Below are 14,146 nucleotides of genomic sequence, written 5' to 3'. Positions count from 1 at the left end.
AAAACTGTCAAGGAATGTGACCTTTTTGGAAATTTTGACGAAATTAAACTTTTGAAAAAAAACAAGATTTTTTGAATAACTTTTTGAGACGTTTGACAAAGAATTAGAACACTTCGACAATTTTGACAAAAAAGGACTTCGAAAGACTAGACACCCGGGTCAATGACCTTGAGAGGCCAGATAGAAACAGGTCAATGACCTTATGGAGCGTACAAGTAGACAGATGACCTTGGGAAGCAAGACAGGTTGGTCAGTGATCTTGACAGTCCAGACAGACAGGCCAATGACCTTGAGAGACTAGACAAGTGAGCCAGTGACCTGGAGAGGCCAGTCAGATGGGTCAATGACCTTAATAAATCAGACAGGCGACTTTGGTAAGCTACACAAGTAGGTCAGTGACCTTGAAAGGTCACACAGGTCACTGGCCTTAAGAGGGCAGCGCCGCAGACAGAAGATTCAATTCAATGATATCAAGTGGCCAGACAGGCAAACATGCAACTACGAGAGACTTGCCAAATAGGTCAGTGACCTGAAGAGGGGCCGGTAAGACGGGTCAATGACCTCAAGAGACCAGAGATTGATGATGAATGAGAACCATTCAACCCAAAAGCCAAAGTTTTGGGTGCTGAAATTCTTTTTTCGATTTTTACTGAATTTTTGAAAATTCAATTTGAGCTAAATTGGTAAAAAATCAAAATTTTGCCAAATTTTTCTAGATAGCTGAAAGTTAGTTTGTGTTCTATTTTCGACCTCTCGAGTCAATTTGTGATAGTTTCGAGCCTTTTTAGAGCTTCTATTGCGAATTCTCCATTTTCCAGTTTTTAAAAAAACACTCTAAGTAGGGTGAAATTGAAATTCAGGTCTTATAAGCTCGGATTTATCACTTTTTTTGTGAACTTGAGCGCATGTTTTCAAAATTTTTTGAGCCGGTTCAAATTCAGAATTTTTTACATTTTTAGAAAATAAAAAAAATAAAAATCAAAGTCTTTTTTGGAAGCTCTAGAATGGTTTGAAACCATCGCCAATCAACTCGGGAAGTTTAATATAGAGTACAAATCAGATTTCAGCTTTCTTGATTAATGCGGTAAAATTTTGATTTTTTTTCCAATTTTGGCTCAAATTTGAATTTTTTAAAAATTGTTAAAAATCGAAAAATGGATTTCAGCATTTTAAATTTTGACCAATGGTGCATTTTAGGGTTGTCTAATTCAAAATTTTTGTTCCTGGTTGGGTTACTTCTAAAACAATTAACACAAAATCTATACAAAAACATACAAATATATTAAAATTAGAAAGGAAGACGAAGTACACAAATTACACAATGTAAAATAAAAAAAAAGAAAATTACAATACAAATACAGAATTGACTACGTTATTTAAAATACATAAATAATATCACATTTTAAATGCATTTCTCAGAAAATTGGCACGTCAATTAGGAAAAAAAAGACACTAAAACGATACATACACATACATTCGTGACAAAATCAAAATAATACAGAAATAGTAAAATGGAGATCTTAGTTTAACTGTTAGTTACATAAACAATGAAAAATTCGTACTACATACATAATTATGTAAAAATAATACTAAATATTTTCCGATCAATAAACAACCCAGTCGGATTAAAACACACACACACAAAAATGCAACGCGATACCAAACGTCCGCACAATCAGTCTCACATAATAAATTATTCGTTGTTCGTACAAGCTTAGGAAAATACAGTTGAAAAAAATTCAGTCTTTAAATTCAGGACGGAAGAGTTACTTGTTGCATTTCAGAATCGGTTTCGGTAACAGAGCTATTACTAGAATCGTTGTTATCGCTACGGTTCTCTATTTCTCGTCCTATATCCAATAGATTCAAAGTACTGTTACCTATACCGGTAATGGCGCATCTTCTGTTCATATTCGGTGCGAGAGTTGTTCGTTCGTTGGATATAAAAATACCCATGACCTGAAATGAAAATTGTTTAGAAATAGTTCGGATATAAGAGCAAAAAAAAAAATAGTGACAGTGATATAAAAATTGTACCTCTTTTTCTAGATTTTTAGCCAAAGACGAAGTACTGCTGTGTCTCGATGATATTTTTGTTTCGGTCGTTTTATATTTATAATTGCATTTTTTATCGCGTCTTCTTTTATCTCGCCGTCTCTTGTGGACCATTTTCTTAACCTCTACAGTTTGCATCGAGACTGTAGATTCGATCGAATGTCTCCTCGAATGAGACTCGATGGAAACTCTGCGAAAGTAATCACAAAAGTGTAATGAACACGAGTACTTGATCGTTGAATAAATGAATATGGAAAAGTTCCTTTTTTCATCAGGTTTTTACCTTTTGAAATTGATGCTGTACTCGGAATCGACGGAATTACCACGTTGACTAGAATTTGATCTGGAAACAACTGCCAATGCTCCACGCCGGGTGATCAATTTTGGTAAAACTTTGGCCCACGAAGAGCTACAGTATCGAGATCCTAGACTATTCAATTCGAAATTCAATCCTGAAAAAAATATCAGATTTGAGATACTAAAGTAAAAAATTAATAGTATAGTTAACGAGATGATTATTACCAACTGGATCTTGATGGTTGTTCATATCGATAGAAAGATTGCCTCCGTTTTCCAGATTTTTCCTCTTGGCATATGCGAAAGAGATAAGCTTATGCTTCGTAATGGTATTCGATTCGTTTATTTCTTTATGCAAAATTCTGACCAAAAAAATAATTGTGTAATACGATAAAATTGATTTTTTTTTGACATGAGAAGTTGATTTAGAAAATTTACCTCTTCATGAGTATAATCCAGTTCCTTTTGGCAGATTTTTCAAAAACCCATAACGCCATACTGATGTTAGTTCCAAACAGAGCTAGAATTCGTAACTCAATCATCGATAAACTAGGTTTTGGCCAGATTCGACAATTCTCAGTATCGTCAGCGAAATTTAATTGACAGCTGTAAACAATAGAACGTTTAAAACTCGAATACAAAGTTTTCAAAATAAATTACGACCTCGTTTTCCTTACATAATAGATTTCCGTAAACTATTTTTCCATTCTTCGTGATGCAGATACTCGTAAATATGGTAAATAAACGTAACAACCCCAAAAAGAAGAATAAAATTGGAAAATATCAGCACTCTGAATATATTCGTCCAAACCGTCTTGTTCGATTTCGGAGAAATATGCTCCTTGTTGGTCATTTTAAACCAAAGTAACGTCACAACACCTGAAAAATTCGAATATCCACCGTTAGTCGTGTGAGAGGAGGGAAAAGGGGGACGAAAATCAATACAAACCTTTCATGAACAGAAGCCATCCAACCACCAAGAACAATAAAGGACCGAGGAAAAATATCAAACGATACTTTTTATTCACTCCGCCGACAAAACAAACGTGCAATAGGCTATCTCCGTCCACCTCTCCCAGCGCCATTATCGTCACAGTCAGTATAACTGGCAAACTCCATGCCGAAATATGATAGTAAGGGATTCTTTTATCCTTTCGTTCAGGAACACCGCCTCTTACTGCGAATGAAAAAAAAATCACGATAACGAAATACAGAAATAAACTACAGTATGAGCCAAAAAAGAAATCAAAATAATACCGCTTCGTTTCACATACGAATCCCATGCATAAGCGACTACAACAAACCAAACTATTCCAGCGATAAGGAAATAATAAACAAATACAAAACTAGTCACACAGGATAAATTTCCACCTAAACTGTAACATACAAGACACGAAAACTAAGTACCAATACACTAAATACACCCTAAAAACTACGTCCAACTACTTCTGAAATAATTTGTAATTAAATACCTAGGTTCTGAGGTTCTCAGAGTGCCATCTTTATGGCAAATGGTATGATCATTAGCTCCAGGCCTTAATTGATATAGGTGTCCGATTGAAACCATAAGAAAACTTATATTTAGGTACAATACTGCTAAAGCTGTTGGAAACTTCGAAGTTGATTTCCAGTCTAAAATTAACGTCACCTAAACAAAAAAAATAGAAATAGATGAGACGTCTTTGTACAAAAATAAGGAATGTTAACAGTATAATGAGATCTTACAACTGCGAATAAATTAGACAAAAAAGCAGCAACTGATCCGAGAAGTACATAGGTGCCGATCTCCTTTCGTTCTTCTTCGCTGAAAAAGGGATCTTGACATTGAACCCCACATCCTTCGATACCTTCGTAGTAGGAAGATTCTTGTTCCGCTTTGACCAAAGGTGCCATGCATTGACTAGCTGTGTTGAATTTCAATTCGCTCATATCGTTCTGAAATCCAAAACATGAGTTAATTTCGAATCTTCGATTGATGAAAATAATTTATCGCATACTTTGCATTTCTCTTGTTTATACGGAGTGCAATTGAATTCAGCTGGCCATAGATTCTGTGTGATTAAGATCCGGCAAGGGTATTGGATTTTATCACACATTTCCTGAGAACAAACAACATTGTATTAGGACGCGTCTCAATTCATCGAGCATTTCAAAACACCCTCGATACTTACTTTGGACGGTAACACAACTTGCCCATCTTCGCATTTCGGCATAAACAAAGCACACAAGAATGGCTGCACCACAGCCCAACACTTTGGTATATGAATCAGAGTCTTGTGCCATTTATGCAATCGTTCCTGAAATAAAATCATCGTAAAACGATTGCTGATACGTTGAGAAACCTATTTCCAAAGCTTAACTTACTTGAGCTTCTTCCTGAGTAGAAATATCAGCTACGAGACCTAAACTAGTCCTCGTATAAGGTACTTTAACTCCCAGACATGTCGTATTATTCAGGGGTATACATTCGGCACGAGTTACACAATAACGAGGTTTCAACGGACGGGAACTTATACCTTCGTCGGTCTCATTGTACTCGCGAAATTCCTTGTTTCTCAACTGCTTACCAGGAATGAGATTATTGGGAGAAAACGAAGGATATCCGTCGTTATTACTCGGTGCTGATGATACAAACGTCCAGTGAATGAATAACGAGTACAGTAACACTGTAAAATCCATGACAGCGCTGAAATTTCTCCCTAGTCATCTGCAAAATAGAATTCAAATAGCAAGATATCACATACCGGTGAAGCAACAGATGAAACACATCCAATCTATTCTACAAAAGAGATTACTGCAGCTAACACTTACCTGAATGAAGAGCGATTTGTGTTACACCATTTCACTCATTTTTCTTCTCAATATTTTACGGTCATTGTTTAAAATAGGATGTAAATTGATGAGTTATTTTTGAAATTTTAAACGAGAAAGCGGGTCCCGTTCCAGCGCTGCGGTAGGTCGAAAAAAAATAAATAAAAAATGAAAACAAAAAAAAACCAAAACAATAAAAATAAAGCAACGTTGCCGATTTTCTGCGAATTGCATTGTTTATTTATACAGTGTTGCCAAATTTATTTTCAACATTTCATCAAAAAAAGTTCGTTTTTTGGTCGCAAAAAGCGCTAGTAACATTTTATTTTAAAATTTTCACAGAAAATTGGTTGGATTTTGGAGGTTTCGAAAGCTTCCCAATTATTTTTCTTTTTTTTTTATCATCGACGTTTTATTATCATCAAAATTTTTACTCTTTTCTCGTCAAATTTTTAATTAATAGTTAATTTTTAATTAATAATTTTAATTGTACAGTTATTCGCGAATAAGGTACGAGATATTTTACGCTACGTTGATAAATGTAAATATATTTCATCGTATTTCATCGACATATTCATCATTAACAGGTAACTTTTCCAAATCATCATCGCTAATTTTAAGGTTTTTGACCCCTAAATTGCATAATATGTTGATTTTATTTTTATAGAAAAAATACCCGAAGTTATTTTCAACTTTCGAACGTAATCATGCCGAAAAAATTTCATCTTCGAGATTGCACCGATTCGTGCAAGTCTCAGAAACACGCTGGAGAACTTATATCAGCTATCAGTATTCCATCCTCGGAGGTCCAGGATAAATATATAGCGTCTTATATCAACAACACTTGTTGTTCTTTCGATTCCGTAAGATGATCTTGATTTTATCTTCTTTAACAATGGGCAAAGCGTCTAACTCATGATGGTTTAGGTTCGAGATGGAGTTGGACGTACAGTATTACATATAGCAGCCAGTGTTGGGCGTAAAGAGTTATGCCAGTGGTTGATTCGATACAGTAATGTTGGTATCGATCTCCAGGATTTCGAATCTGGGTATACAGCCTTACACAGGAGTATTTTTTATGGCCATATCAACGTTGCTGTAACGTTAATGCAGGTAAATTGATAATTTGTTGTTTGGAGTTGGCAATTAGAGTAATTTTGAGCTTGTTTTTCTTTTCGACGGAGTAAATATGCTAAATATTTGGAATTTCAATTAACTTTTTTCCAGCTTGAAGCTAATATACTGATCAAAGATCACGAAGATTATTATCCTTTGGATCTGTGCAATCGTAACATTAACGTTGAATGGACTCCGTTCATATTGCATTCGAGATTTGCAACGAAAGACGTACCTTCGGTCGTTTCTTCTGTAAAAAGTGATAAAAAGTCTTCCCCTGCTAAAAATATAGACGTAAGTGTCCCAATTTTGGAAGCTTATCTCCGGATTCCTGTGAATTAATTTTGTGTATCGTCGCAGGTCAGTTACAATGCCCTGAGTAAAATCGCCGAAGACAAGCAAGACTGTCTGAATAATTTTAATAACGTTTATTTCACCGAAGCTTATACTTGGGGTACGAACCATAATTATACAAATGGATTTGGCGCTGAAAGGAGTAAAAAGACGCCGGAATTTTTGGAATTATTTGATAAGAAAAACGAAGCCATTATCGACGTAAGTTCTTGCGAATTTCTTTTCGTAATTTTCAAAGAACTTGAAATTATTATAGATTTTGTATTTTTTTTAGATCTGTATGAACAAGTGTCACACTCTGTTTGTCAGTTTGACTGGCAATGTTTGGAGCTGTGGTCTTGGTCAAGGTGGTCGACTTGGATTGTCTTCCGAAGAAACTGTATTAATACCTCGTAAAGTAGTTTTCCCCAATATTTCATCTCCAAGTAGTTCTTCGAGTTCCTCTAGTTCTTTATTTTGTATGAAAGCCTCTGCTGGCCAAGATCATTCCATTTTTATTTGTAATGATAATCAGGTAAGCTGAGGTTATGACAGGAGAAGTCGATTTTTGACTATGATGAGTCGGTTTTTAAAAAAAAAAATATTTTATTTGCAGATTTTTACTTGTGGATTAAATACTTATCATCAACTGGGTTTAAATCCAGCTCCTTCCAGCGTGAATAAACCTCATAAAGTTAATTTAGAATTATGGAATGAAAACGCCCTAGGTGTAGCTGCATCTACGTATCATTCGGTTGTGTGGACCAGTAGCACACTTTATACGTGTGGATTACACGGTGGTCAACTAGGGCACCCTAATTCAGCCGCCAGAACGTTTCCCACTTTTACAAAAGTACTCCATGATTCTTATATTTAACGATCAACTCTTTTCAGAGCATATTTTTGAAGTTTTTACTCGATTTCCAGGTTCCTTGTTTGCAATTCTCATACACCACGATAACAAACGTGGCAGTCAGCGAAGGTGCCATAGCGGTAGTAACCGACGCCGACGATATATTCCTAATAAACGAATACAATTGCCAGAAAATCGATCTGAGACATATTGTCAAACACGTCTCCAAAACCGAGACCAGTCTGGCTTGTAAATTATCCGCCGCTAGTGACGGATCAGCTGCAAATTTGACCTGGTTAGTGTGGTAACCGTTGAAACCAGTTGCTGTGTGAACCTTTATCGAGGTTTTTTTACAGTTTACAAACCGTACTGAAAGTATCGGTTAGTGGAGGTTTCCTGGATACGAAAAAGATCAAAAGCTTTAATTCCTCGTATCGACCTGAGGAGTTGAAAATCGCTATTTTATTATGGAACGGAAACGTTTACTTGTGGAAGAAGTTCAAAAATGAAGCTGAAACTAGACTGATTAGGTTCGTTAATATTTTTTTCCAACGTGATTTGAGGGAATTTCGTCGACTAATCGGTTGATTGTGTTTTACTAGCTGTGATTTCCTCGTCAAGCACGAAATTAAAGTTGCCGATTTAGTATTAAATTCGTCCAGTATGATGTTAGTTACTAGAACAGGAGAAGCTTTCGTTGGCTGTGGAGAAACTCTGGAGAAAACTTTTAGTTAGTTTAAAATTTCGTGGCATTTTCAACGTAGGTGGATCGAAATATTAATTAATGTGATTGAATTGCAGATAGAAGTCAAAATTCAGGATACACGATGGTCAATTACCATTACGCCGAAGTTGAAGATGAAAGTTACGTGATGAGTTTACGTAAAATAGAAAATGCCCATAGAGCTGTTTGCATTTTCTCGGATCCTAAAGGAGATAATTTCGGCATATTACAGGTATCTTATCCTGTCAATAGAATTATAATATGTTTTAAATTTCTCGAATAACGATTTTTGTTTTTCGCAGCAACGATCGGCAGATATAATGGATTGTTCGCCGGATATTAAATCATCATTTCATTCAGATATGGAAAAATTCTACCAAGAATGTTCCGTATTGGATATGTTCCCTGATATCACTTATAAAGTATTATATCTCGTTTTAATTTTTTGTGTCGTTAGGTTCCAATTAGGAGTTTATTTTTAATTCAGAACGATTTCAGGTCGATACGAAATCCTTCCCTGCTCATAGATATATTATTGCATCCTGTAGTGAGCCCCTGGCTTCGTTGAAATCGACCAACGGTGTCATACGTATTGATAATGTTCACCCGGATATATTCAAACAAGTATTAACTTTTGCCTATACTGGTTTCTGTGATTTGTTCCAAGTTGGACCATGTTCCATCAAGTAAGTCCTGCCAAAGTACATGTCAAAGAGAACTCTGCTCTTGAAAAACATTTTTAAAATGAATTATCATATTTTCAGAATATCCAGAGGGAACGAAAAAGCCATCGGAGGATCTCCGGGCAAATACGAAGACCCAATTAGACTCGCTTGTAAAGTAGCTCGTGATTACCAAATCCACAAATTCGGTTCACATTTAGAAAAATTTAGGTAACGATACCTTCCTGGTATATTTTTAATCGAGAAATGAATTCGGTGATAGCTCATTGTGTGTGTGTGTTTTTTTTACAGATACGAAAAAGAATCCATTTGTTTGAAAGTTAAAAATGATTTCGTCCGACCAGTGCCATTTAATTTCAGTCGTAATAAGTTTAGAAATCTGTGCGATGTTAGGATAGTAAGTCAAGATGGACAGGTTTTCCATGCTCATAAATGTATTCTAGTCGCTCGTATGGAGTATTTTAAGCTAATGTTGTCTGGATTCTGGATGGAGGTGAGTTGATTGGATTTTGAATCTTGTGGTATCGCTTTTTCAATATTATTGATCTTGGTTTTTTTTTTCAGTCTTCCAACGATAACGACGAATTCCATTTATCAATTTCCGGAGTTCTATTACAAGAAATACTGGACTATTTGTACACTGACAATGTTTCCAAATCTGTATCTAAAAAAGATATGAATTTTTGGTGCAGGTAAATTTTCCTAAAATGAAGGAACTTATTGCTAGAAAATTTTCAATTTATTAACGAATGTTTTTTTTTTTGTAAAGTTTGTTGGTAGCTGCTGATCAATTCGTATTGACTACGTTGAGAGAAATCTGTGAAAATTGCCTTGTTCGTTGCCTCGATATTAGAAACACGATAGATTTATTACTGTTCGCCGATACCATGAGAGCGAAGCAGCTAAAGAAATCGTGTATCGAATTCATATCGATCAATATGCCGTCCTTTTTAAATAGCAGGTACCTATACTTGGTTCGCTAAAATAGAACTTAGCAAAAAAAAGAATGGTTTAGATCAGATCCGAATATTGTTTGGATTCAATTTGATGTGACAAATTTAATCAGATCAGATCTGTTCAAATCAGAATTTTTATTGAATTAGTTCTATTCAAATCTGATCACTGATCAGATTCAGAGGGGGGGCTGAATGGATCTGACTAGGGCGACCATCCTGCTTAATCAGATCAGATTTGGACAGTCCCTGGATCCAATCTGATTGATGATTAAATGTGATCAGTTCCAATCAGGTTTCTCCTATTGGATCAGAATCAGATCAGAGTTCTGATCGGATTGGACAAATCTTGTCTGATTGAATCGAACTGAATCTGACCTGAGCCGCCTTCTCTCGGATTAAACCAGATAAAATCAGATTTGGTCATTCCTGAATCCAGTTGAGGTGATAAGAACAGAATTCTGATCAGATCCGATTAGGAGAGCTTGAATGTTTCCATTTCCATTTTGACAGGTTTGATCAGACCAGATCAGATCTGAATATGCTTCCAATCATATCACAGTTTCGATTGAATTTTACATCAGTTCAGACTTCAGACTTTGATCTGATAAATCTTTTTAATCAGATCTAGATCTGGACATTTCATCCGTCCAATTAGATCTGGTCAAAAGTAATCAGATCTGAGTTTTGATTCGATTGGATAAATCTGATGATGAGAAAATCTTATTGTATCTTCTATCTTATCTGAACAGATCTGTTTCATTAATTCATTATAGATCAGATCAGATTTAGACATTCATTACTAGAATTCAAAGTGATTGTATCAGATCTGATTTGTAATACACCTGATCAGATTCAGTACGAGTAAGAGAAATTTCATTGGATTTGATCAGTAAATCTGATCTGATCGAATGGAGAAAACAGAATTGAATCTGATCTGAGCCAACTACTCAGAACATGTTTGAATATTCTCTAGTTCGGATCTGATCTGATCAGACCTGTTCAATCAGATCCGACCGAAATCCAATAGAGGACTCTGGATTGTATCTGATCTGAGCCAACTTCTCTGATGAAATTATTTTTGAGCATTCTCTGGTTCCGATGAATTGATCCAATCAGATCTAGACATATCCCGTTTAATTTGACCAGATCTGATCAAATCTTTCAAATTTAATCAGATCTGAATATGACTGAGTTAAATCTGATCAGATCCGAATCTAACGAATGAAACTTGATTGTATCTGATTCAAGCAGACCTGTTAGCTATTTGATCAGTTCAGATATGATTTGAACATTCCCTGGATCAAAATTGATCTGAGTGGATCCGGTTGTTATGATATCAGATCTGATTTTTGATCGGATTGGTCAAATCTGATCAAATATTACGTCTGTTGGATCAGACCACATTAGATTTGTTCTGAGAAGTTGGCTCAGATCAGATTCAATCCTGTTTTCTCCATTCGATCAGATCAGATTTACTTTACTGATCAAATCCTATGAAATTTCTCCTACTGAATCTGATCAGGTTTATTACAAATCAGATCTGATACAATCACTTTGAATTCTAGTAATGTCTAAATCTGATCTGATCTGATCTGATCTGATCTATAATGAATTAATGAAACAGATCTGTTCAGATAAGATACGATAAGATTTTCTCATCATCAGATTGATGTGATCAGATCAGAGCTTTGATTAGATATGACCTGTTCAGATCTGATCAGATCCAATATTTTCCCTCTGGAAAGATGATAATACAATTAATTATTAATCAACTAATTTCGGATCAATTGTTTTGACAGGAATCTAGAAAAACTATCCGACGACCAGTTAACGTCGTTATCCGATCATTACCGAAGTTCATCCACAGAAACGGTGTCTAGTCGTCGTCTTCCTTCGACACTTCCTGTCTACAGTGACGCTTGCAGCTCAGAAGAAATCATCAGCATGGGCAACTCGTATCCCGTCGAATGGGAAATTTCTCCAGGTAATAATCACTAGCACATTCAAGCATCTCTTTTCTCATTTTTTTTCCTTCGTGAAAGCTCACATTTTTCTTTCGTTTCAGAATCTGATCATACAGCTGATCACAAAAAGAAACCAGCAAAATCGATCCAAATAAAAAAAGTCAAACGAGTTCGAAGAATATCCACAGCTGAGACCGATAAAGGCAAAAAATCCGACGAAGAGAACAAAATGCCCAATATACCTCATGAAAACATAATCATCGACATGAAACCTCAACTTATCCATAGTCCACCGGAAGGCAACTGGATCGAAGTCGATAAGCAAATAAAATCTGTCAAATCCAGATTAAAAGTCAACTCGGCGGTGAAACAGTGTCCCGAACTGGTCGAACAAAAGGATAATTTTGTACCATTGAGGAGTCTGAAAAATACTCCCGAACCTGCTCCTAAATTACTCGAGAGTCCCGATGCAAAAGGAGATGCTAAACCTAAAACTTCTCCAATTACCATCAAGTTAGTATAGTTCTGCGTCAATTTTCTACGAAGGTGTGTAATTTATGCCAAACTATTGCGATAATTTACCTTCTTTTTTTTTTTAGCTTCGATCTGATTAATATTACACCTAAGATGTCTCAAAAACAACGCAAGAAACTTAGAACGGCGAGCGAATCATCTACCTCGAAATGCGAAGAACCTGAACCTTGTTCGCCGAAGAATGCTTGGAATATGAAGTGTTGTTCGCCTCCTTCGGATCATCACGTTGAAAGGTACTAAGATCAGTTTTGGCACATTTTAAAAATTAAATAACGAGTAGGTATATTTAATCGGTGTATTTGATTTCAGCCCTTCAGTTCGTTGGGGACCGGGTAAAAGCCCAGAACCGGTTAGCTTTTCAGCCATCATGGCTTCGGAAAAGAAACAAAAAACCATTATCAAAAAAGAAACGAAAAAAATCGAAGCTAAATCATTACAATTGACTCAGGTACGAACCTATATTTCCTTGAAAATATCACCTACTCGAATCATCTATCTAATTCATCGTTTATTTATAGATCGAAGATCAAGCTATCGAAGACCTGAAAGCGTTTTATAACGTCTATGACGTTTATGAAGAACACATAACTGTTCAAAGGGTCACGTACAATATCGAAGCTCCTCAATGGATCACCAGATGATGAACGCCGGTCGTTCGAATCTGATTATTTTATATCCAGGGAGGTCTGTTACCGAGATTTTTTTTTTGTAGAGCAAGTTTAACATTAACGACGACAAAAAATTTTATATTTTAATTTATTTATTTAGGATTTTTTTATAATGTTGATATTTTTACCTACGGTTTGCTTTTTTGCTTCGACGTAGATTATTATTTATTATCGTGTTATGACCAAGTCCGCGTAATTGTTTCGTTGTTGTTTTTTGTCTTGACGTGTATTATTTGATCGAGTAATATATTTGTACTTGTTTTGCAATTTTTTTGTGTGTGGTAATTTATGGAATGTTTATGAAGAAAGAAGGGAAAAAATGATGATTTTTAATTTTTAGTTTTGAAATCGAACGATTTTATCGTGAAAATCACGAATATCCTTCGAATTCGAAGTTCTTTCAGTACGATTTTAAGATCATTTTGGCAAGTTGAATACGTAATTTAATCTGAATATTAAAGAAGAACGTGTTTAATAGGAATAGAACGATTTATTCGTGAAATAAAATGACAAAGAACTGATTATCATAAAGAAAACCCCATAAAACCAGGAGATCATCAACCAAATCATACAATTCGACAAATAATAGACTAAAATGATTACAATTCCTCTCCATCATCCTTTCTGCAAGTCTGTAATTCAGTTAATACTGCCTGGTATTCCTCATGGAAAGGTATAGGAATCTCTTTTACCTCTTCCTCAGCATCTGGTTGTGGTTTATTTTCGATCTGCCAAATCGATTGGAAACTGTTTCAAACCCGTTTTGAGCAGTTCTGGAGCCTCCAGTAGATTTTTTAAATTCGAAATTCTCACAAAATGTCATCAAATGGAGTTGGAAAGCCAAAGTTAATCCTGCAAACTAATTTCAATACGCTGTGAAGTCGACTGCAGGTAAATTTCAAGTCGTTTTGGAGCCTGCAGCAATTTTTTGAAAATTACTGAAGCCTCCAGTGAATTTTTCAAACTTGAAATTTCTCCAGATAATTTCATCAAAATGGAGATGGAAAGCTGAAATGAACTATGCACTCCAATTTTAACACCATCTGAAGACGACTTCAGGTGGGTTCAAGTAATTTTGGAGCCTCCAGTGACTTTTTTGAAAGGTTTCATGGCGTTTTTAGGAGAATTGAATTAAATTTCCAAGAAGTAAGT

General features: G+C 35.5%; 2 protein-coding genes across 2 annotated transcripts; one reads left to right on the top strand and one right to left on the bottom strand.

Annotated features, from left to right (window-relative positions):
- Positions 1 to 1,260: 1,260 nt before the first annotated feature.
- Positions 1,261 to 5,315, bottom strand: smo (smoothened). The gene is made up of 14 exons (XM_065362312.1): positions 5,164 to 5,315; positions 4,717 to 5,059; positions 4,524 to 4,649; positions 4,350 to 4,451; positions 4,078 to 4,287; positions 3,825 to 4,000; positions 3,610 to 3,728; positions 3,302 to 3,529; positions 3,030 to 3,231; positions 2,791 to 2,958; positions 2,578 to 2,714; positions 2,339 to 2,507; positions 2,038 to 2,245; positions 1,261 to 1,959 (listed from the first exon to the last, which is right to left on the bottom strand). The coding sequence occupies exons 2-14, from the start codon at positions 5,029 to 5,031 to the stop codon at positions 1,753 to 1,755; spliced, it is 2,367 nt and encodes a 788-aa protein (XP_065218384.1). The 5' UTR covers positions 5,032 to 5,059; positions 5,164 to 5,315; the 3' UTR covers positions 1,261 to 1,752.
- Positions 5,316 to 5,563: 248 nt separating this feature from the next.
- Positions 5,564 to 13,261, top strand: LOC135844175 (inhibitor of Bruton tyrosine kinase). Its single transcript, XM_065362311.1, has 22 exons — positions 5,564 to 5,750; positions 5,831 to 6,026; positions 6,091 to 6,276; positions 6,391 to 6,573; positions 6,640 to 6,834; positions 6,908 to 7,147; positions 7,229 to 7,465; positions 7,540 to 7,760; positions 7,822 to 7,995; positions 8,068 to 8,195; positions 8,267 to 8,421; positions 8,492 to 8,611; positions 8,688 to 8,875; positions 8,954 to 9,082; positions 9,164 to 9,365; positions 9,437 to 9,564; positions 9,642 to 9,833; positions 11,628 to 11,812; positions 11,894 to 12,305; positions 12,392 to 12,559; positions 12,636 to 12,774; positions 12,845 to 13,261. The coding sequence occupies exons 2-22, from the start codon at positions 5,871 to 5,873 to the stop codon at positions 12,965 to 12,967; spliced, it is 3,861 nt and encodes a 1,286-aa protein (XP_065218383.1). The 5' UTR covers positions 5,564 to 5,750; positions 5,831 to 5,870; the 3' UTR covers positions 12,968 to 13,261.
- Positions 13,262 to 14,146: the final 885 nt, after the last annotated feature.

Source organism: Planococcus citri, chromosome 4, assembly GCF_950023065.1.
Source record: "Planococcus citri chromosome 4, ihPlaCitr1.1, whole genome shotgun sequence".
In the NCBI taxonomy this organism is placed as follows: Eukaryota; Metazoa; Arthropoda; class Insecta; order Hemiptera; family Pseudococcidae; genus Planococcus; species Planococcus citri.
The sequence above is the reverse complement of the archived record's forward strand: the minus strand, read 5'-3'. Positions and strand labels throughout refer to the sequence as shown.